At 36.3% G+C, this 22,656-nt stretch overlaps 1 protein-coding gene across 9 annotated transcripts in view; it reads right to left on the bottom strand.

The window, feature by feature from the left end:
• rap1gap2b (RAP1 GTPase activating protein 2b) overlaps nucleotides 1-22,656 on the bottom strand; it is a 40,100-nt gene that overhangs the window by 15,823 nt on the left and 1,621 nt on the right. For 4 of the 9 annotated variants that reach the window (XM_046867919.1, XM_046867920.1, XM_046867921.1 and 1 more), the window contains exon 2: nucleotides 1,843-2,170. In XM_046867919.1, coding sequence (XP_046723875.1) covers nucleotides 1,843-2,108 — 266 coding nt within the window. In that variant the 5' untranslated portion in view covers nucleotides 2,109-2,170. Of the gene's footprint in view, nucleotides 1-1,842; nucleotides 2,171-10,356; nucleotides 11,714-15,305; nucleotides 15,342-22,656 lie in introns of those variants that run through there. The other 5 variants (XM_046867923.1, XM_046867924.1, XM_046867927.1 and 2 more) reach the window with 3 other exon arrangements.

Below are 22,656 nucleotides of genomic sequence, written 5' to 3'. Positions count from 1 at the left end.
TCTCATTTGATCCAGAATCAGGTCTCTCTGTTTAATCTTTATAAGGTTCATCCTTATTTATGTCATCTGTTCTCTTTAGAACCTTCTTTGGAACTCTTTAGAGCTGCTACAAACCCTGCTTCACATCCAATTTTCTCAGCTTTGCATTTTTTATAGCAGGAAGCATGGTATGGTATAAAATTGAATATGTGTGTTGGAGAAAGAGAGACAGAAAGATGAACATGCCTAAAAATATCTACCCAATAATTTATAATGTCTGTCTAGAATATAAGAATAGATTTCAAGGATCCATCATCAGACATGCCTCTACTTCCAGTGCCATGTCATCCATTATACTTAATAAAGTGGCCATAACTCCATCCTCAGATATTACTTACGAAGTTTTTTGGAGCAAAGACAAATTTTTACACAACAAATCCGTCTGTTACAATTTTATTATAATAAAAGTTCAAGAAGAAAAAGAAACCAGTGACACCCCACATGATCTCAACTTTCAGTTTCTTAATTTTAATGGCTAAACCAGCTAAGCCAGAGATTTGCCTTTTAAAGTGATCCATGCTGTGTCATAATCCCTATCTTTCATGTCTCAGAAAGATACAGATTAGGGGGGAAATCTGGTTTGACAGTTTTATTGCTTCCAGATCCAGGCTGTTGCTGGGGTAACCAATGATTTTCCACCCAGCTCATCACTTTCGGAGAAATGTGTAGACAAAACTATTTTGTTCTACAAGGGGCTTTAGGCACCCCAGCACACAAACTTTGACCTATGTTTCATAGTTTGGCAGATATTCTCCACAAAGCTAATACAACTTCAAGAACAGATTGGGTTAGCTGATCGATAACTGCAATCCTTCTTACAGGTATATAGTTTTGCCTGTCATACTGCTTCTGCAATAAATATTAGGCATAAACAATTGTTAAGTTTAAGGAAAAATCAAGGTTGTGTAAATATGTAAATTAAAATGTCCCCTCCCTCTGGAAAGCCTGTGTTACATAGAATTTATTTGCATGATGGACCTTGATTGGCTTGTATATTTTCTGATGCAATTAAAAAAAGGTGAACCAAAAAAAATCATACTCCAATCAGTATATGTTAATTCTGAAGAAAAGAAATAAATGCATGAAAGAAACATGAATTTGACTCGTGCCAATAAACACTCACAATTTTTTTCCAGTCTGTCATGATATTAGAGGCATTTTTGAGTTTCTTATATGTTTGTATGTCTTGCCTAATATTTTGTTATTTGTTGTCTATGTAAAGGACTTTGCATATCCCTGACTACAGCACTGTACACAGTTTAATTTGCACTCTAAGCTACTGGTAACAGTTTATACTTTATTAAAGGCTTGTTTAGGAACAAACATGCCCCTGGCACAAAGGATAAGAGAATGTAATACTTTTTAACCATCAATTGGCAGCCAAGAGTTGCAATAATGAACAAATAAGAGACTGTGGAACTGAATGAATGGAGAGTGAATGGAATAAGGTGAAATAACAGAGAGAATAACCAAAAACAGCAGAAGGTAAAAGTGCAGACCCAGCAATAGAGTCTTTTCAGGAACTAATCAATGAAAACTTCAAATTCTTCTTAGATTTGGATGAACAAAGCTCCTTAGGACCGCTCTAAGGTACAGAGCAGACGGATGCAATCAGTAATTTTATTACATGTGTCCACATTTCACCAATATGAAGCAATGCCTAAGAAAATGCAGGTTTCTCCAATGCATGCAGCCAAAAGACTAGTCCACTTCAGTAGTAATCACTTATCTCTGACTATTCACACCTGAGAATGAACAGATGTGAGCACACATACACACATGCATGCACACACGCTCACCCACCGCTGGCTGCCTCTGCTTCGGAGTAGCTCTCTTTCTCGCTGTTTGCGTGAGCGGTGCAGGAGTCCGATGAGAGCCACGGCTGCACGTATCCCAGCTCTCCTGCAGCGCACTCTAGATCTGAGCTCAGACATGTCTCCTGATACAGTCTCTAATGACAGATTCGCACCTGGATTCTGTTGCAGTCTGCCTACATTACTGAGGCACTGAGCTTCAGCCGACGCTATTCCACTATTTCCCCGAGAGCGAGTGTCTTTGTTTATGAGCATCCTTCATCATCTGTCTGTATGCCTCTCCCTCTCTACTCTCTCTCTCTCTCTCTCTCTCTCTCCTCCTCTCCCTTTCTCACCCATTCTGTGTCTGTCTTTCTCGTGCTGCTCCACCAGCCGTCCCTTTCAGCTGGCATTTCACTGCATGTTTGTCTCTCCTTATCTATCTGTCCTTGCCTCATTAACCTTTGTGATCCTCTCTCAATATGTAGAACATCTACGTGCTGTGTCCACATGTCTCTCAAACCTTTGTCTTTCCTGCATTCCAGGCTAAACCTAACCCCTTTTCTATAGAAGGAGAACAGATCGTACCAATTCACATACCTATTCCCAAATTGATTTTCTGATTACACTATGTCTGAGACTTTAGTCTTCTGCTCACTGACAAATACAAGAACAGCTCCCCTTCATCTCGCACATGAAAATTAGTTGTACAATCTCAGACACTATTTTGCTTTTTTATTAATTGCCATGTAATACTTTTGCAAATATACAGATGCATTTTTAGTAAGGCAGTGGCAATTGAAGAATTAACAGCCAATGACTGCAGAATCTGTCCTATTTTTGCCCTAGATGTAATTGAGGGATAAGGCTCTGTAAACAAAATGATTTCTAAAGCTTATAAACATTATTGTGAGATTCATGATAGTATCACTAATAACACATAAAAGCTGCATACGCCTACAAGTTGCACAATCGCTAAAAATCCAGGAAACATAACATTAAGAACATTTAATTTAGTAATGGCATCCTATTTTCCTCTTGCAAAGGAAAAAACTTTTACAGTATTTGACAGGTGCTCTTATCCAGAGCGACCTACAATTGTCATTAGTACTATTGCAGTTGTGGTTTAAGGTCCTTGAACAAGGGCCCCGCACTTGCAGCTGGGAAAGCAAACACATCTAAATGTGTTTAAAAAAAGTTGAGAATGCATTCAGTGGGCGATCATAGGATTACAGTTAGGGAAGTCAAGTCAGCAAGTACTATCCATGTACAAATCTATAATATCAAGGTATGACTCTCCTTTGTTTTTGGGGAAAGCAAATCTTTAAGTAGTTGGGTCAAAAGTGCAAAAAAATCCTAAAAGAAAAATAATAATTTTAGGAAGTAAGATAGTTTCACCTGGTTTTCTCTAATGAGCTAGCAGTGTGAAATAGTCTGAAAGGATATAATTTAAAAAAGAATGCATAACTTGGTTGAATGGCTATTGCTTCAAATCACATGGCAGTGATTCAGTCTTTATCCCACTTAGAAGAATGGTCAGTAATGAGATGCTGGCAGCATGCAAATTTGCTCTGTCCCTGTGAATCTAGCTTCCACACAGCACCTTGCATTTGCCAATGCTTATTCAGGAGAAGATGATAATGTATTCTGAGGCCATTGTAAAAATAGCCCTTTCCACACAAAATTAATTTGGCATACATACAGTTTGTGCAGGGATATTAAATTACATAGGTGATTTGTAACTAGTTTAACCCTAAATGCAAAGAGCATGTGGGGTTTCGGGGGAGATGAAAGTGTTAACACCTTTTGTTATGGAGAATGCACAAAAACACTAGAGGGTGTTATTCTCTAACCAGGTGAAGCACATGCTGTAATTCGGAGGTGCATGTGAAAACAAGACACTGATAAGATAACCATGCCAACATTCCCTTTGGGAGCTGGTGTCCAGGAATGCATGCTGCTGTTCATTTATTTTCTATAAAGAAAAAACATTGCTTGACAGGAAGGTTGCACAAAATATTTTCCTTGTTATGTAATCCATATTTTCAATCGTAATGAAGCTGAGGTTGAGGAACTGTCAGTGCCAGAATTTTCAATTTAAGTGATAAGAATAGAAAAAAAAACAATGATTGTGTAGGTAGGTCATGGCCACTGTAGATTTGTATCTGAATACAGAAATTGATATTTGCTGCACAAAACATAATCTGTTTGAACTCCAGACAACTCTTCTCAAAATCTCTGTTATCTATCCCTCTGTATCTCTGATGGGCTCAGAATTCTTGGCTCTATTTCCATCTATCTATATATGTTTTTGTATATATAGTATATAAAATATATACTCATTTAGCCACATTATATACAATTTTGGATGATTTAAAAAATGCTTGTAAAATAATGCAAGTGGTTGTTATCATTGTAGATGCAGACAGCAAGAATTCTATAGACAACTGCTGTCTGCAGTGTGATGAAAAAAGTCAAAGAGAAATTAATGGCGGCAAGGGCTGGAGGTTAAATGTAGTGCGCATTGCTGTATAGACTCAGTGCTTCATTAAGACCATTCATTCCAGCAGGCAGGCAGAGAAAGACAGACTCTCGCAATAAGCGTTCACAGCTGATGAGATGGGAGACATGCTCAGGGATCGGTTTTTAGTGTGCACGGCCATGACTGAGTGTCACATTATGGCATAGATGCTACATGTCTCTGCAAATGGATTGAATTTCAGAAACACGGTTATTCCTTAAAGATATTCCCTATAATTTTTTTTTACTATTTATACAGAGACACATACACTCACATGCCACTTTACTTACATACATCTGTACACCTCATCCATTGCAACTGTCCAATCAGCCACTTATGGTGAGGCAGTGCAATGCATACAATCATGCACATATGGGTGAAGAGCTTTAGTTTACATTTACATTAAACATCAGAATGGGGAGAAATGTGATTTCAGTCATTTTGACCATAGCATGGTTATTGGTGCCAGATGGGCTGGTGTGAGTATTTCAGAAACTGCTGATCTCTTGGGGTTTTCAGGCACACAATCAGCCAAGAACATGAATCTCAGGCTACAATAGGCACAGACTCAGCAAAACTTGAAGTTGCACACTGGATAAAACATTGCCCAGGCTTTACCATAAATTTACCATGAATTTGGTATGTATGCTATACATATGTATATGGGTGTATCCTAAGATCATTAGCACAAGATGAAAATTTACCCAGAATGGGTGATGCTCCCAGACAGGAATCTGCAGTAGGAAAACCAGTTGTGCTTGACACCAGACATGTGAGGACACAGCCTTTCCATCTTGATAAAACCCTCCCACTTTGATGCATGCAGCTCTGTATTAGCTGGTGTGGTCAGTATGGAAACTGTGATGTCTGCCCTTACCACATCACATTGCTCATTGCTCATATTTTCTTTTCTTTGCACAGATGTTCATTTGCACAGAGCAAATGAAACAGTGCTAACCTAAACTCTCTCCTTTTCTTGCTCTGGCATCCTGTGTCCATTCTCTGTTATTCACCTGTTCTCTCTCTGACCTTTTATAGTGTGTAATTGTCTCACTTTCTCTGGGCTTTCTCTGGGTTAGAGGTCTGACAGTTAGCAACACATTTAGATACATAATGGATAATGTCAGTAGCCCCACCACTTTCTTCTCTTCATCCATTCTGTAACCATCAAGGCAGAAGTGCTGCATTTTTTTTTTTGCCAAAATGTCAGCTTCAACATTAATTCAAGAAAAAACTTTGCATTGCACTAAAGGTAAAGGCCCAAACCTGTCTGTCACTGCATAGAAAGTGAGTGAGAGAGAGAGAGAGAGAGAGAGAGAGAGAGAGAGGTAAAGAGATGTAAAGAGAGGTAAAGAGGGAGTAAGAAAGATAGGCTGGGAAAGGTATATGCAACAGTATTACTGAATCTGAATGAAAGAAAGACAAAATATATAATAATATTATCACACGTGTGTGTGTATATATATCATAGGAATATACTGACATATTTATATATAATAACACACACATATGCATACAGACACAAATTTCAACAGTACATACACCAATATGCATGGCCAAATGGTTTGTTTTAGGTTACACAATTCAAATGGTTGTCCAGACACTCGCTGAAACTTAGAGGCTGTATTTTGTGGGGTTCCCTTAGAAAAAGCTTCTTCTTGTACCATGAGCAAAACATTTTCTGTGATTCTAAAAGGGTTCTGTAGGATCTTTGGGATCTTCTTTGCCTCCCTTAACATGCCTATTTGTACAAAGAAGCAGCAAATGATTAACATTTCAAAACTTGTAAAAAAAATGTATGATAGCACTAATTGTGTTTAAACATCTTTTTAACTGTTTGTGTATTATTTAATCCGATGCATGACTTTTGTGTCAATAAAAGTATTGGATTTTCATCAAGGCAATGAACAGAAAATGTGTATAACATTTATTAAACAATTACAGTATTTCTATCATTGGAAACAAGTTTTAAAATAGATAATAAAAACCTTGTCTGCAAGCAGGATCATTCATTTGCATTTATTACCAATTTTAAATATGTCAATAATTTAATTCTAAATATTTTTGGGAGGACCGAACGTTATATCAAAAACAAAACCATTACAGGCTTTATAATAGACCAGTAGTTTATATGTATTCACTTAATCATTATCTATGCAACTCCAATATTAATGCATGATCATGTAGTTACAAGTGGTCTGAAAGTCCATGAGGAATTGCTTTTTTTGCTGCTAATTTAGCCAGTGAGTTCATTATTATTCGCTCTCGAACACAGCATCAGTAATAATCATAATCAATTCCAATTCTCTAGCCTGACACCTCACTGACATAAATTAAAATAATTCAACTTTAAGATGATATATGTGTAGTTTTAGCTGACCTATTTGATAGTTTGTGATTAGATCTTTACTAGGGTTACTATCAAACAGAGAACCAGCTCCTCCTCATTTTATCAAGAATGACCGAGTAATCAAATGAATAAAATTCATAAAATACATCAAGCTCCATTTTAACTGGGTGTAGAAATCTTACATCCATGACTATTAGTTTGGATAATACGCCGACAGTATAACTGTAATGCAAATACAAATAACAAAGCTTTGACAAATAATCAATGATATATCAATCAATACAATCAGATCATGGAAAGAGTAAATGGAAGCAAATAACAAACATTATTAGAATTAAATTAAACTAATGCAGAGGACTAATGTGTGTGTGTGTGTGTGTGTGTGTGTGTGTGTGTGTGTGTGTGTGTGTGTGTGTGTGTGTGTGTGTGTGTGTGTGTGTGTGTGTGATTGAGTGAGAAGCTAGGTCCCTCTACTGGTAAAACGTAGGTAGTGAAGGTTCTTCATTACACTATGCATGGATGGATGGTTGATGTTTTCATGTGGAATGTCTTTGCATGTGCACTAACGTTTAATTATTCAGAACCGTGGACGATAGGGTGGATTTTTTAACGATTAAAATTAATTTAAATCTAATATGAAAATGCATAAACAAAACCATTATTCAGCCGAAAAAATCCTGACAAAGCATGTTGCTGGAAACAACTGAGGAATGTATGTATGTATGAATGTATGTAGGTATTAGTAGTAGTAGAAGCAGCCATAGGAGTAGTATTTGCAGTAGTGACAGTAGAAGGAGCAGCATTGCCAGTAGAATAGTAGTAGTAATAGTAGTAGAAGTAGAAGTAGTAGATGGAAAAAGTAGTATCAATAGTAGTAGTATATGGTATTATTGCTGCTGTTTGTATTACTAAAAATTAGTGCCAATATATTTTAACACAATTTTTAAAATATATTTTAAGTATGTTAAGGTATCAACTATTTATAGAAACAGTAAATATCTAATAAAAAAAATAAATACTTGAAAGTCTGGACTTCTGCCAAAATCTCTAGCAAAGAACAAGAAGCCACGAGTAAAATGTCTTCAGTGAAATGACATTTCTTACCAGCCAGCTAAAAAACACACCTGACGTATCTAGTGTAAGCGAATCTCCTTCAACATCAATTTCAATTCCCTGCTTAGTTTCATAGCAGCAAGAAGAGAAATTGCTCAGTGCACAGTTCTGTTCACAAACTCAGCATACAGCATTAGGCTTCACTGTCCTTAGTATTCATGCCGAACCTGGCCTTTTCTACGAGGCGTATTGATTAAATTAAAGTTAAATATCTACTGTGGTTTTGCACATTATTGTGGAAGAGGTCAGATACTGGTGCACAGTTTTTAAGAATCCTTTTTATTACATCTTATTATAGGGGCTCATTATCCCATGAATTGAGGTAATCACCATAATTTGTATTAAGTTAAACAATTACCCAAAATGTATGCTTGAAAATTGTTGTCGGATGTCCATTACTTGATAGCTGCATTCGTACGATAGACTTAGTGCAAGGTAAACAGAAAAATGCACCAGTAAATTGTCTGTATTTTGTTAGAACAAAGAAAAAAAACCTACAGTGCAGCCGTATAAGGCTGATTCTGTTACGTGTTCAAAACTGGTTGTGCAACACTTTTCTCCCTGACTGAGCACCCTTGACTTGGAGCTACACATCTATTTTTTATCAGACAAAGGCGCCACTACGAGCCCACTATAGAACAGGGAGAGATGCTGGTGGTGAACTACAGAGTGAAAGAGCATTAAGGGATGAGTGGTGAAGTGAAAGAGAAGTAGTCACTGCTGAGCCACAAAACTCCAGGAAGAAGAAAATGCAAGCAGACTGTACTAAAGGGGGTGTGAAGAACTCTCCAGAGAAATTAGGATGCAAGAGCAATATATATATATGTATAAATGTATTTGGAAAGTGTAAATTAGCCTTTTCCAGATTAAAGATGACATAATAAAGTGATGTTTTATAATTAACATTATAAACCCAAGAATCTTCTCCTGGGGACCTTATGCAGAGTTATAAGCAGTAGAAGAGTTTGGGACTGCATGATATGGACAATGATAGCATTGTATTGTAATTTATTACACAATGAGTCTTGCAATGGTGATATTGATATCAAAGATAAAGCATGGTTTGCATTATGTAAGAAATAAAACACAATGGGGTGATGTGAATTACTATTAATTATTATATTGTTTCCTTATTATAGCATATTCCATTCATTTCTGTGCCCCAAACCCCTAAATTTCTCCCCAATATGGGCACTTGTCAATTCCCACTAAACAAAGCATATTACAGCTACCACCTGGCATAGTGAAGGATAACAAATGCTTCTCCAAGACACCTGAAGTCAGTTTGTTCAAACTGCTGTCTGTCTCCTTCATGTACATGAGCTCATAGACATCCGTAATTGGTTGTGCTGAGGTTGAAAAACAGAGTATGCTATTTCTCCCACCCAGAGAGTGAAGCAAGTAGTGGGTGGTCTGCTAAATTCATATGTGTACAGTATATTACTAAAATTACATTACAAGTTTTACTTGATTCTCCCCTGGCCATAGATGACATTTTGATTGTTGGGACTTAAACCAATGAACACCTGATAAGAAGGGCATTGAAAGTAATTTTGCTTGTACATCATAGCAATCTGCCAACTCGAAAAATAAAACCTTATAGTTCATATTCAATAAGGGCCACCATATTAACGACTACACACATTTTTATAATCTGCTTATATGTGTCTTGCAGACAATTTGTGAATTAGCTTTTACAAGTAAAAAGATAAATTAGGTGGCGCATTGACGTAAAACTTTCATTTAACTTGCAAATTTAACTTGTTATTGCTTCCAGGAACATAAAAAGCTTACAAAACAATGCTCATTCATCTTTTGCTCTTTTGATTTAAGCCACACCACATCATTTACTTAAATACTTGTTAAAGAAGAACATTTCTGTAGAATGCTTTCATGAATTTTTCAGTGAAATTTATTTCTTCTGTTTTTCAGGGAGAATAACATATGGCCATCTCGGCAGACTGCGATCTGTGCATCGATACCACAAAAACTTTGTTATAGTTAGTAAGTATTATTTTAACTGTATTGGTATAATGTTGTGAAATTGGATGAGAAATGCAGAATAAACTGCAGCTACGCTAAAAAGACTTTTCATTAATTGCCAGGGCGAAACAGCCAAATAGGCTTAAATGAATGTTAGTCACATATTTTAAATACATGTTGATTGCCCCAACAGCTGGTATAAGAAATTTCATTATACTTAAGTCAAGTTTATGTCTATAGTGCTTCACAACAGATATTGTCTCAAAGAAGATTGTGTGTGAATATTTTCTATTCTTTTTTTGTAGTACAGGTAAACGTCAAATATTTTGCCCATGGTAAGCACATGGACAACACATACATAATATGATGAATTGGATGATCAACTCTCTCATCTCCCCAGATTTCAGGTAAACAGACAAATCAATAATAGTTACAACAGTTACAACAGTTACACAAAATATAAACTGTTAGGCTTTTTTGTTGGTTTTACATTGCAGCTGTATAATAATTCTATTATTGTAAATAAATATATAGCTCACTATGCATGCTAAACTTACCACAATTTGCGTGGCATGTTCACTCTTTTGTCTTGTCTGGTTGCTCAATTTCCAATTTTCGTGTACAAAATGGAACAAGAGATACGCGTGCAATTGCTACTTATTACTCTGTCCTAGGATGAATACGAAGCACTTCACTTTGTTGTGTCTGTAAGGGGTGGGAGCAGAGTGAGAAAGAGAGGGGGAGAGAGGGAGAGAGAGAGAGAGGAAAAGAAGTGCTTCTGTCCTCACAGAAACCCAGTTAGCCCTATGTACCAGCTCTGTCAAGCTTGGTTTGATAAATAACACACTCGGATGGACAGGAAGGCTGTAGAAATGGGGTAGGAAGTAATTACCATGGATGATGCCAAAAGGATGCATAATATACACGTCGAATTACCCATACAATGGGAAAAGTTGATATTTGACATACTTCAATAAATCATGAACAAACCAGACTGGGATATAGACTGACAGGAATTGATGACATATAGGTGCAATAGATTTGCTAATGTTTAAAGCACTTGTCAGAGAATTTAACTTTAGATTTGGTCCCTTATGAGGCCTTTACACAACATTATGACATTTATGTACATTTATGTAAGGATAAAGGTATACAATCTATTAATAATACTGTAGGTAATGTGTCCTACCCAACACACTACAGGCATGTTATGTATAAATAACCTAGAACGTTGATAAAACTTATCAAAAAAATCCATAAAGCTCATAGAACAGCATTTACTAATTCAAATGCACTATAATTATACTTTTTTTTGTCAAATACAGTCATTAAATTGTTAGCATTCATGTAAGAATCCGTTTAAAATCACATTTACTGAATAATTCTCATTCTTATTCACATTATGCCACCTGAACACATGTTTAACAGTTATTGCAATAATAATGAATGTAAATACTTTAAAAGTAAAAAAATCTTTTCACCCAATTTATACACTTTAAGTTGGATTTTAGACTGTTCTTATAACCAAATGCAACTACATTCATAAAATCACATATATGACCATCCACTTCTTTTCAGAACCACAGCCTTTTCTACTTATATGCTTTGCCAAGCAAAAACAACTGGGATATAAAAATGATGCCAACTGTGATACAAAATACACAGCCTAAAAGACATCCCTGAAGTATTTGGAGCAGCACCATACAACCAGCTGAAACATTTCCAATTAGCATCCAGGCTAAGGCTGACCTTCTTATATCATGCGCATAAGCAGAATAACCTTTACCAGTACAGTCCTCTCAGATTAGGGTCAAATGTATAAAGAGTCACAGACCAGTACATGAAGGTAACAGCATATGGCAGAATCTTATCATGAGAATTCTATTTAGGCAATTGAAAATTTGTTGGGTGTACCCGAGAACACTGTATTATAGTGTTATATAAACGTTCTGCTTGTATCCGTCCTGCCAGCCAATGTGCCTGGCACACAGAGTGGTGCACTCTGTTGTCAGGGAGACTGAACAGCAGGTGAAGACTGAGATGTGGAGCTACCACCTGTTACCAGTGTAACTGCTCGCCAAAGCGAACATCACTGGATTATAGTTACACAATACCGGATATTATTTTTAGAAGAAAATGCACTACAGCATCCAAACCCTGATGGACACATAATTCTTTATAATTCTGACACATTTCCAGAATCACATGTTCGTTGCCAATGATTCGTAGGTGTGACTTGTGTAGTTCATTCAAAATTGTCGCTACCTGTTGAATTCATGAATCTGATTGGTCAGAAATAGATGATTACATTTTTCTTAAAGCAGCTTTTTGAGTATTGCTGGCTGCAGGGTTTATATTATTGCACCTGTTGTACGTTATTGTTTCTATAAAACAACCTAAAAATGGACTTGTATGGTCCACATAAACTGATTTCTAAGATGCTGTTTAACTGGATGTACTCTCTAGTCTAAGTGTAGAGGAAAATCTGAAAACACTTATTTTAATGACAGAGGACTTTGTCATGACAAGCAGAATAAGAAGAATAAATAATTTTGGATGTGGTGTTATTACACTCAAATTTGAATCATAATCAGTTTTGGTTTATTAACAGTTACTCCCCTTTTGCTTTAGGGCAGATCACATCACCCTGTTGCTGATTATTTTCCCATATCTGTGAACAATTTATTCCATAAACATCTAATCGTTGGTGAATAAAAAACTGTTTAACACTGCTCTTAATCTCAAAGGTGTTCAGTAGGGTTGAGGTCAGAACTATATAGCAGGTCACTCAAGATTTTCCACTTCAACCCATGTAAACCATATTTTTTTTTCAGCTGGCTTTGTGCACAGGGGCATTGTCAGGCTGAAACAGGTTCGGATCTCCTAGTTCAGGTGAAGGGGAATTTTTATTAATTTAATGTAATTTAACTGCATCCAAAGACATCCTGTACAATTGTATGACTCCAGAAATGTGGTAAGAAATATAGTGTACCTTTCTTACATGGGACAATGTAATTATTGTTATTATACAAAGTGATTGAATGACCCTGCAGGATCACACTTCGTGGTTTATTTTGTCCTGTAATTGGGTTCCCAGATAAGACACAATATAGGAGATTCACCAGCAACTTCTAAAATGTCAAAGTAATCATTCTGCAAAGTTACTGTGCATTCAAGTTCAAAATATCATTCACGTATATATCTATCTAAAAGTTGCTTTGGTAAGAACATCACAATTTGTTCTGCTTTTTAAATGATTGTATAGTGTTTCTAACTTCAACATTTTATCCACAGCACCTTTTAAAATGCTACCATCTAGCGACATACCAGCGCCATTTAGATCCCACTTCATGTAGAGTTTGGTCATTGGATCTCTTTGAATTTTGAAAGGGCATGCATGTGCTCTGGCATGAAAGAGTTGGTGTTGGATCTATAATGATCTCAAATGTTGAGCTTTTGTATGAGTTGATCAGTAGCTCCTGGTTCCACAATGTCAACTGACTTTATAAGACTGTAGAATGGACATTACTCATAATCACACACACTCCGGTATTCATGGTACCGTAGTTCTCACTCTCCAGTATTTTGTATTGTTTTAAGATTTATAGTCACATCCTTGATAATACTCAAATCAGGACAGGTTCCGCTTTTGAGTCTGGTTTCTCTCAAGGTTTCTTCCTCATTCATCTAGGGAGTTTTTCGATGCAGAAGTTGCCCCAGGCTTGCTCATTAGGAATAAATACACGTAATTCACTTTAATTCTTAAATTCTGTAAAGCTGCTTTGAGACAATGTTTATTGTAAAAAACGCAAAAGAAATGAACTTGAAATTGAACCTGAAATTTGTTTAAGATATAAGTTCAACATTTAGTTTATATTTATTTACTGGACTCCTGCTTATTCTCATATTATTACTTACTTAAACCATTTTATGTGGTGAACTGAAGAACGTTACTCGTCTAATCAAGAGAGGATAATGGCTCAAGGCTTTAATGCATGCTGATTCATGGGCAAAACATAAGCACATCAGAGGTTCCAGATCCACTACAGGTTCAAAGTATTCACCTTGAAAATGGAAATGCTATAAATAAAATGCACTTTGCTCTTTCTGTGGGCAAGTGAGCCAACATGAGCATACACTACAGCTGGAAATATTAAAATTTGCCTTTCATCGTGTCTGTGGTTTGATATGTAGCGGCCAACTTGAAGTGAGGATAAACAGTGGATCATTTCCATGTGTATTAGAGCAAATGGATGTGAGATGTCCATGTAGTCACGACCTTATTCAGCCAGTTCATCCTCACTTATTCCCTAATGACAAATATATACTATACATACACATATATGTTTATACTATACAAATAGTACTTTAGCAATCCTTCCCATTTCCCATTATAGAGGAGGTGAGAGATGGAGAGAGAAAGAGAGAGCTGATAAATCTAAGAAACAAATTAAACACAACAGGTTGTGCTTTCAAAGAGAAATAATCAATGCCAGGGTGAAGTAACAGGACAAATTGAACATTGCTGACCCAAAGCTGATTATATTCAAATAAAAGCCCCATAGTGTTTTATTCCTTTAATACTACTGCAATTCATTACCACTACTAATTTTTTATTTATTATCCATTTAGAGTTGCATCAAATATCTACAATACAGGTACATTTTTCCCTTCTTTCTCTTTATACTTAAAAGATACAGCATAATACATAGAAACCACAAAGTGCAAGGCCATTTGACTTGAAGATTATCCAGAAAAGTTACATCTTTACCTTTGGCAACTGCACAGAGCTGACACTATAGACTCTTTGCCTTATTTAAATAATTACAAATGTAAATGCACAGATGTTAGATGTTAATCAGTATTGCCATTTTGCAAGACCTTGTGTATGTATTAATATAAAAATTAGTATGACCAATACCAACAAGGTTATAAAAACTCGAGAGTTTTGGGTATAAATTTCCCAGGAGATCTAGGATTCTAGATCTGTCCACAGAACTTTCTTTTAGTCAATCATTGACCAATTATATATATATATATATATATATATATATATATATATATATATATATATATATATATACATTTAATAAAATAATATTTTGAGATTGGTTTGCTTTGCACACCATGTGAATTACATCTGTAATCAAAAGTGCATAACAGAGCAATCAGTAGATTGTAACTCTAAATCAAGACTGCAAACCATTTTTAAACTGAACTGTTCTATTTGTGTTCCTTGCTCGTATTACGTGATTGCTGAATAGAAATCTGATTGCGATAAGTGCCTCTGCATGTGCTGTCCTGAATGAGAGACAAGAAACCTTTTGAACATGTAGCTTTCCAGGCCCTTTTTGTAGCTAGGAATAATGTTAATTACACACTCATCATCCTAGCGACTGTCCATTAATCCATGCCTATACAAATACACGGATAACTTATTATACTCTGTAAGTGTGTGTGTCTATGTGTCTCTGTGTGTTGTGTTTGAAGAGGGCAGATAACTTACCGAGTTCGTAGAGCAGTAACAGAAGATTTATCAATCCTGAATTTGGGAGGAAAAAAGACACAGTTTAAGTTTGTCATTAGATCTAAAAAATAAAACAGTGTTCAAAAACTTGAACCAAGTTCAGGCCTGTTAATTAGCCAATCATGTTCTTTTGTTGTTGTCATAGAAGAAAAACTACATGGTGTGAGTGCTCCAGGAAGAGGATTAAGAAACACAGATCTAATAGTTTCATGTTTTATGGCCTGCAGAATTTTTTGTTTTTTCTGCATAAACTTGATACAGCAGATCAAATTGTATTGACATATAGTCAGAGTTCTAAGTGCTGCACATACATAAAAGCCTTGACATTAGATATTAATCACATTCAAATTACAGTACAAATGACATGGTAAGGGTTAGAGCAAAGGCAGGTAAAGTTAACAAACACCCACAAAAATGTAATGCTCAGAAACACATGACTAACTTGAAACTTCAACTAATAAAATAAGGCAACAGAGAAGTGAAAAAAAGATAAGAAACATAAGATAAAGAGATATTTTTTTTAAGTGGAAACAAAAGTGGTGTATGAACTGGGTGGGGCTGATATCTGCAGAAAATAAAAATAAGTAAAGAATGTCTAAAGTTATAGAAACAGATACACCTTATTAGTACCTATATCTTTGCACAGTCCAGCATTTAGAGTTGTTAGTTGTTATACCTAGCTGGCATAAACAGTTTTAACAAAATATTATATAAAAAGTAATATAGCTTATGGCTAACATGAACTAGCCAAGTAACCTATTGAATTCATGCTAGATAAGCAAAGGAAGCAATATACTATGCACCAATATAAAATACATTTCAATGAGAAACTGCTTTTTTCTAGGCACAAGGTCTAAAATAAATTAACTGAACAGAAAACTCTTTGGTGAACACTCTGTTTCAGTGCTCAGAGCCATGCAGCTTCTCCTGCATTTTCTGCATAATGCTAGCTCAAGGGTCATCTGGCTTGCTGCAACACTAATTAATGGGTTATTCTAATCCATGAGTTGGTCTGTTTTAGTATAATGCTAATTCAAGGATTGGCCTTTTCCCTCTAATGCTAATTTGTGAATTTGTCTGTCTTCTGTAATGCTAATTTGTGGGTCACATTTGAAAGGCTTTGGTACACTAAACTGTGTAATAAAGGCCCAATTCTTCCGGATTGCGTCACAAATTAAAAGGAAGTTACAGAAATAGCCTGACTGCCAAAAAAATGTCTTGTTAACATAATGCAGTTGCTGTTTAACTCATTACTTGCATCAATAGAATATATTAGCAACCACTGGTGTTTTCAGACTACATTTACTTTGTTTATACACCGTAACCAAATATTATCAATAAATACATTTTCTTTCAAATTGATGCAGAATTTGAGAAGCAACTAATATCTAACTAGTACGAGTTTGTGAACCCCCCTTCCTTTCATTACACAAGGTCCCCATGTGTTTATTTGTTGTCAGTTCCAGTTAGAGTGAGGCAGATTCAATGCTATTCACACTGACAAGCAAGAAAGGTCATCCATTAAAACTGTGTTCTTCTGAATACACAGAAAATGCCACAGTGAGAGAAATCATATCCATAGGCCACATAAGCCTGGACCCATATCAGAGAAACTATTAGTGAACTAATGAACACAACTCAGCATTTACAAAAAATATAGTGACTTTGTGGGTGGTTGTTTTGTTTTCTTTCAGAAAAAGCCAGACATCTTTAATGCTACAGGGTCACAGTGGAGTGTATGGAGACAGCATTTATCACAATGTTGAGTAGCAGAGGCTGTGTGAGAGGCAGTGTAAGTGTAGCCCACGGATAAAAAAAACTAACTATAAAAAGTAGATCAACAAAAAAGTGAGTTAGAGAAGTGAGAATAAATGTACATTTCACATTAATATTAATTGATTTGGCAGGAGCCTTTATCAAGGCAGAAACCAACCCATTTGCTGCAGAAAACAACTAATCTGCAGCATAGAGCATACATACATAGCATATTGACCAGAAGACAGACCTGGAAATTATAGAAAGTCACAACTAAACCACTAAAAACTACATACAAAAGGCAAAAAACACTCTACATCACGCTACAAACACTTGTTTTAACACTTATAATAGAGCTGAAAGGGAGCATTAGGCTTATTCAAATTATTTTTTTTCTTTTACGTATAAGCAAGATATTGTTCTAATGACTAACAAAAATCACATTTTATCCAACAATTGCAATGGCAATGTGTGAAAGTTTTCAAATTTGAATTAAAACTAGTTTTACTTTTACTATTAAGGCCTTGTTCGGGGGCATAACTGATCATCTAGCATTCATTAAATGCATTTCACTGGTCAAAATCCAAACTGCTGACGCATTAAGAGCTAGGGTTATTCTCTATGTAGAAGAATGAGCTATAATAGCTAGTTATCATTTTGTTTTTTGCAGCATATGGGTTCAATTGGATAATCAGTAGAAGGTTGCCAGTTGTGGTAAATATTCTCTATACAGATAATAGTATTGGGACACCTGACTTTTCTGTTACCACAAAATTGGAAGCACCCAGTTGAATATGACTTTGGATGCGTTAAATATTCAATTTTCCCTTTACTTAACTAGGAGAGCCAAACCTTCTCTAGCATGACACAATTTTCACATCTTTGCTAAATTATTAAATACCTAGCAAGACTTAATTTTATAATTAACATGAGCAAGCTATCATGTCCTTAATTTATATGATATTGATAATGGATGTGGTGTTTACTCTTATATTGCTTTAAAAAGTCATTTATAAAGTAATTACTCAAGTAGATTTTTACAGTGACTTATTGGCTTGCATTTACTTTTGTAATTTTCTTTTTTACTTTACTTTACTTTTTTATTTATGCAAGTGGACCAGGCAAGAATGTACACACCTGCTTGATCAAGATGAAAAGTGAAACAGCACATTTTCTTACTTCTCTTTTTGAATCACGTGTGAATGAATGTTGTGTGTGTGTGTGTGTGTGTGTGTGTGTGTGTGTGTGTGTGTGTGTGTGTGTGTGTGTGTGTCTGTCTGTCTGTTTTGACAGAGTTACCGGTATTGTGTTTTTGGGGCTTGCAGTTAGTTTGGGTGTGGTGGGGATGTGGGTGACAAGAGAGGAAGGGTGTGTATACGTGTGACAGAATTTCCCACAGTGAATAAATAAAAAAGCTGATGCACAAAAAGAAACAGATGATCTGTGCACATGTGAGTACAAATAAATGCAGCTTAAAAAGCTACAACATGCAACATATACAGCATCTCACAAAATATACATACAGTATCTTTTGTACAGTGCGGTTTCCAAAAGTATACAGTCCTTACATTTAAGCAACTATTTTAGTATATCTTCTCGAGGGACAATACAATTGAAATAAAACTTGAATATATTTTAGGGTAGTCATTGTACAGCTTCTACAGCAGTATAAATTTACTGTCCTCTATAAATAACACCACATGCAGCCATTATTGTCAAAATAGCTGCCAACAAATGTAAGTACACCTTAAGTTATAACAGCTGTATGTCACGTAACCATGCAAAGCCACATGTCCTATTTATCATGTTCATGTTTTTTTCTGCTTGACAGCACCATACAAATTTCTGTATCTTGTATTAGAGCAGTAATAATTTCCTGCATTGAGTACAATTCTCTCATACTGACCACTGGATGTTCAACATGGCACCTCATGGAAAAAAGACTCTCTGAGGATTTGAGAATTAAAATTGTTGTTCTCCACAAAGATGGCCTAGGCTATAGGAAGAACAGAACACCCAGAAACTAGTTACAAGTTACAGTACAGTGGCCAGTTTTACACAGAGGTTTTCCAAGATGGGTTGCACACCTTACAGGCCTCGCCAGGGTCCATCAAAGAATTTGTACGATTTCTCTAAATCCATAAACGCACAATGCAACTCCACCTGACCTTCTCTATACTTCTCTATCAACATTCTCAAAGCAAATAATGCGTCTGTAGTGCTCTTTCTTGGCATGAAACCATACTTTTGCTCACAGATGGTCACCTCTTCTCTCAGCCTGGCTTCCACTACTCTTTTCCATAACCTGATAGTGTGACTGATCAACTTTATTCCCATGTATCTTCCTTATTCTTAAAAACCTGATACCAGCACACTCCTGCTCCATTCCTCAGGCATCCTCTCACCTTCCAAAATCTTGTTAAACAATCTTGTTAAAAACTTCACTGCCATCTCTTCTAAACATCCCCATGCTCCTACTGGTAGTCATCTGGTCCTACTGACTTTCCACTCTTCATCCTCTTAATCTCTACTCTCACTTTATCTTTACTAATCCTATCCACTTCCTGCTTCACCATCTCCACATCATTCAAACTTCTCTCGCTCTCATTTTCCTCTTTCATTAGCTGCTCAAAATACTCCCTCCATCTACTCAACATACTGTCCTCACTGGTCAACACATTTCCATCGACATTCTTTATTGCTCTTACGTGCAGCACATCCTTCCCAGCTCGGTCCCTCTGCCTGGCCAATCGGTATAAATCCTTTCTTCTTCCTTAGTGTGCAACTTCTCATACAGCTCCTCATATGCCTTTTTTCTTGGCTTTTGCCACGTCCCTCTTCACCTGCTTTCGCATCGCCTTGGACTCCTGCCTACTTTTGTCATCTCTCTGCTGATCCAAATTCTGTTTTGACAACCTCTAACTCCTTGTGCTCTCCTGCACTTCCTTATTCCACCACCACGTCTCTTTGTCTTCCTTTCTATTTCCAGATGTCACACCAAGTACCTTCCTAGCTGTCTTCCTATTTACTTCTGCAGTAGTTGCCCAATCATCCAGCACCTCTTCTCCACCACCACCAAGCCCCTGTCTGACCTCTTCCCTAAATCTCACACTACAGTCTTCCTCTTTCAGTTTACACCATCTTATTAGTTTTTCAGTCCTCACTCTCCTCCTCATCTTCTTCACCATCAAAGCCATCCTACAGACCACCATCCGATGCTGTCTAGCTACACTGTCCCCTGCCAACACCTTACAGTCTCCAATCTCCTTCAGGTCGCATCTCCGACATAGAATATAGTCTACCTTTGTGCACCTTGCTCCACTCTAGCCTTATATGTCACCCTATGCTCCTCCAATTTCCAACATAATAACAACCCCAAACACACTGCTAGGATGACAACTGCCTTGCTGAGGGAGCTGTAAGTGAAGGTGTTGGAGTGGCCAAGTTTGTCTTCAGACCTGAATCCTATTGAGCACCTATAGGGCATTCTCAAACAGAAGGTGGGGAGGAGCCATGTGTCATTATGAAGTAGTGGATGAGGATCCCAGCAACAACATCTATAAGCTGCACATCTACTATTTTGAAATATATGCAATTTTCATTTCTATAATTTTGTCCATTGAGAACATATAATAAAATGGTTGCTAAAATGTGAAGGGGTGTACTCACTTTTGTGATATACTGTATATATATATATATATATATATATATATATATATATATATATATATATATATATATATATATTTGTGTGTGTGTGTGTGTGTGTGTGTGTGTGTGTGTGTGTGTGTGTGTGTGTGTGTTTACACCATATAAAAATTTCTGTGTGGCCAAATGTATCTGGACACTTCACACCCATAAGTGGCTCAAACTGTTGCCACAAAGCTGGAAATACACAGTTGCATAGGATGTACTTGTGTGCTGTGGCATTACAAACTTCCCTTTGATGGAACTAAGAGACCCAGAGCTGTTTCATAATGTCAAAGCCAGTGTTCACAAAGCAAGGTTCATGAAGACATTAGTCTGCTGTTACAGTAATCGCTGTGAAACCCTTTGTTATGTAAGGAAGGAAACATTACAGAATGTGCTGTAGGAATGCAAATTACTATTGGGATTGTATTAAGTGGAGCTGCTGTTACCACCTAAAAGTACAGGTAGTCCCTGACTTATGATGGAGATGCATTCCGATGACCCCATCATAACTTAAAAATATCATTAGCCGAGGCATGGCCTAGTTTACTAAGGAGTTTTAAAGAATGGTGATCAGTATGGTGTAGTAATATTTTAAAATAATTCTTGTATTGCTATTATCAACAGTAGATCAAAAAATCTTAAGGTGAATCATCGTAACTCAGGGACCATCTGTTGTTCTACAACACTGAGTCTTAGTGCATTTTATTTATCTTTTACCACAGCAATTGAAACAGTCCTAATTACAAATCAGTTAGTCTTGATCTGATTCTAATCCTTCTATGAGCCTAACCCCTCTAACTCTTCATCACCCATCATCGCTTAGTAAACACATTTCTCCAGCCCAAAACACACTCTGTTGTCTTCATCCAACAGGCATTTGTCATAAATCACTATTATCATTTATTAAAGTCTGACCATGATTTTAACCAACTGACCCAATCAGATTGGAGAATTTAATATCTGTGAGTTTTAGCACTGTGTATTTTACAAATAGAGGCTGTCAAATTATTTACAATTTTTGACTGACATATCAGAAGACTCAGGTTAATAAGGAACACAACTTGGCATGAAAAGCAGAAGTGCCAGTGTCAGAACTGTCTTATCATCAAAGTCGTCTGTTTGTGTTCATGTATGTTTATGCTGGTGGTTAGAATGGATTTCACACAGTCCAGAGTGAAGCATGAATTTTTACACACACACGTTATTTTCTCACATAGATCATTGTTTCGATCAGATTATATGACCAAATTACATGATGTACTTTCAGGGTGTTAATGCACCTTCACATGTTTTTTACAAATGATCACATATGAAATTTACTTTTCACTGGTGTCACCAGTGCATATCCATTGGTTTCACTGTAAAAGTTTTAGAAAAGGTAAACAGTGAAAGTTGTGTGAAACCATAAACATGCATGTTAGAGTTATGTGTAGTAGAGAGAGAGAAAGAGAGAGAGAGAGAGAGAGAGAGAGAGAGGAATACTATCTTCCATAATGCAAGCTAAACTTTAATGTCTCTTGTTCATGTAACAGTCCCATTGAGCCCTAAACCAGAGGTTTCCAACTCCCAGTACTAGGTAGTGAAAGTATTACTACTAGATATAAGACTTTATTATTTATTGTGCGTTTTTACCTTTTACCTTTAACTTTAAAAGTCATTATCCAAAATTACAAAGGCACGATTTCAGAAAAGATCATTTTTACACTTGCAACATTTCCGCTAATCATTAGCATAAGTGTTAAACCAACATCCCTCAAAAGTTTTTTAGTGGCGTTGGTAAGGCACTCGGCATGGTTCAAGACAGATGTTTTAAGTGTGTGGCTATGTATTAACCCCCAGTACTTATCTACTAACACAGACATGCCTTGGCTGCAAAAAATGT

The sequence above is a fragment of the Silurus meridionalis genome, chromosome 15 (assembly GCF_014805685.1).
Source record: "Silurus meridionalis isolate SWU-2019-XX chromosome 15, ASM1480568v1, whole genome shotgun sequence".
Lineage (NCBI taxonomy): Eukaryota > Metazoa > Chordata > Actinopteri > Siluriformes > Siluridae > Silurus > Silurus meridionalis.
The sequence above is the reverse complement of the archived record's forward strand: the minus strand, read 5'-3'. Positions and strand labels throughout refer to the sequence as shown.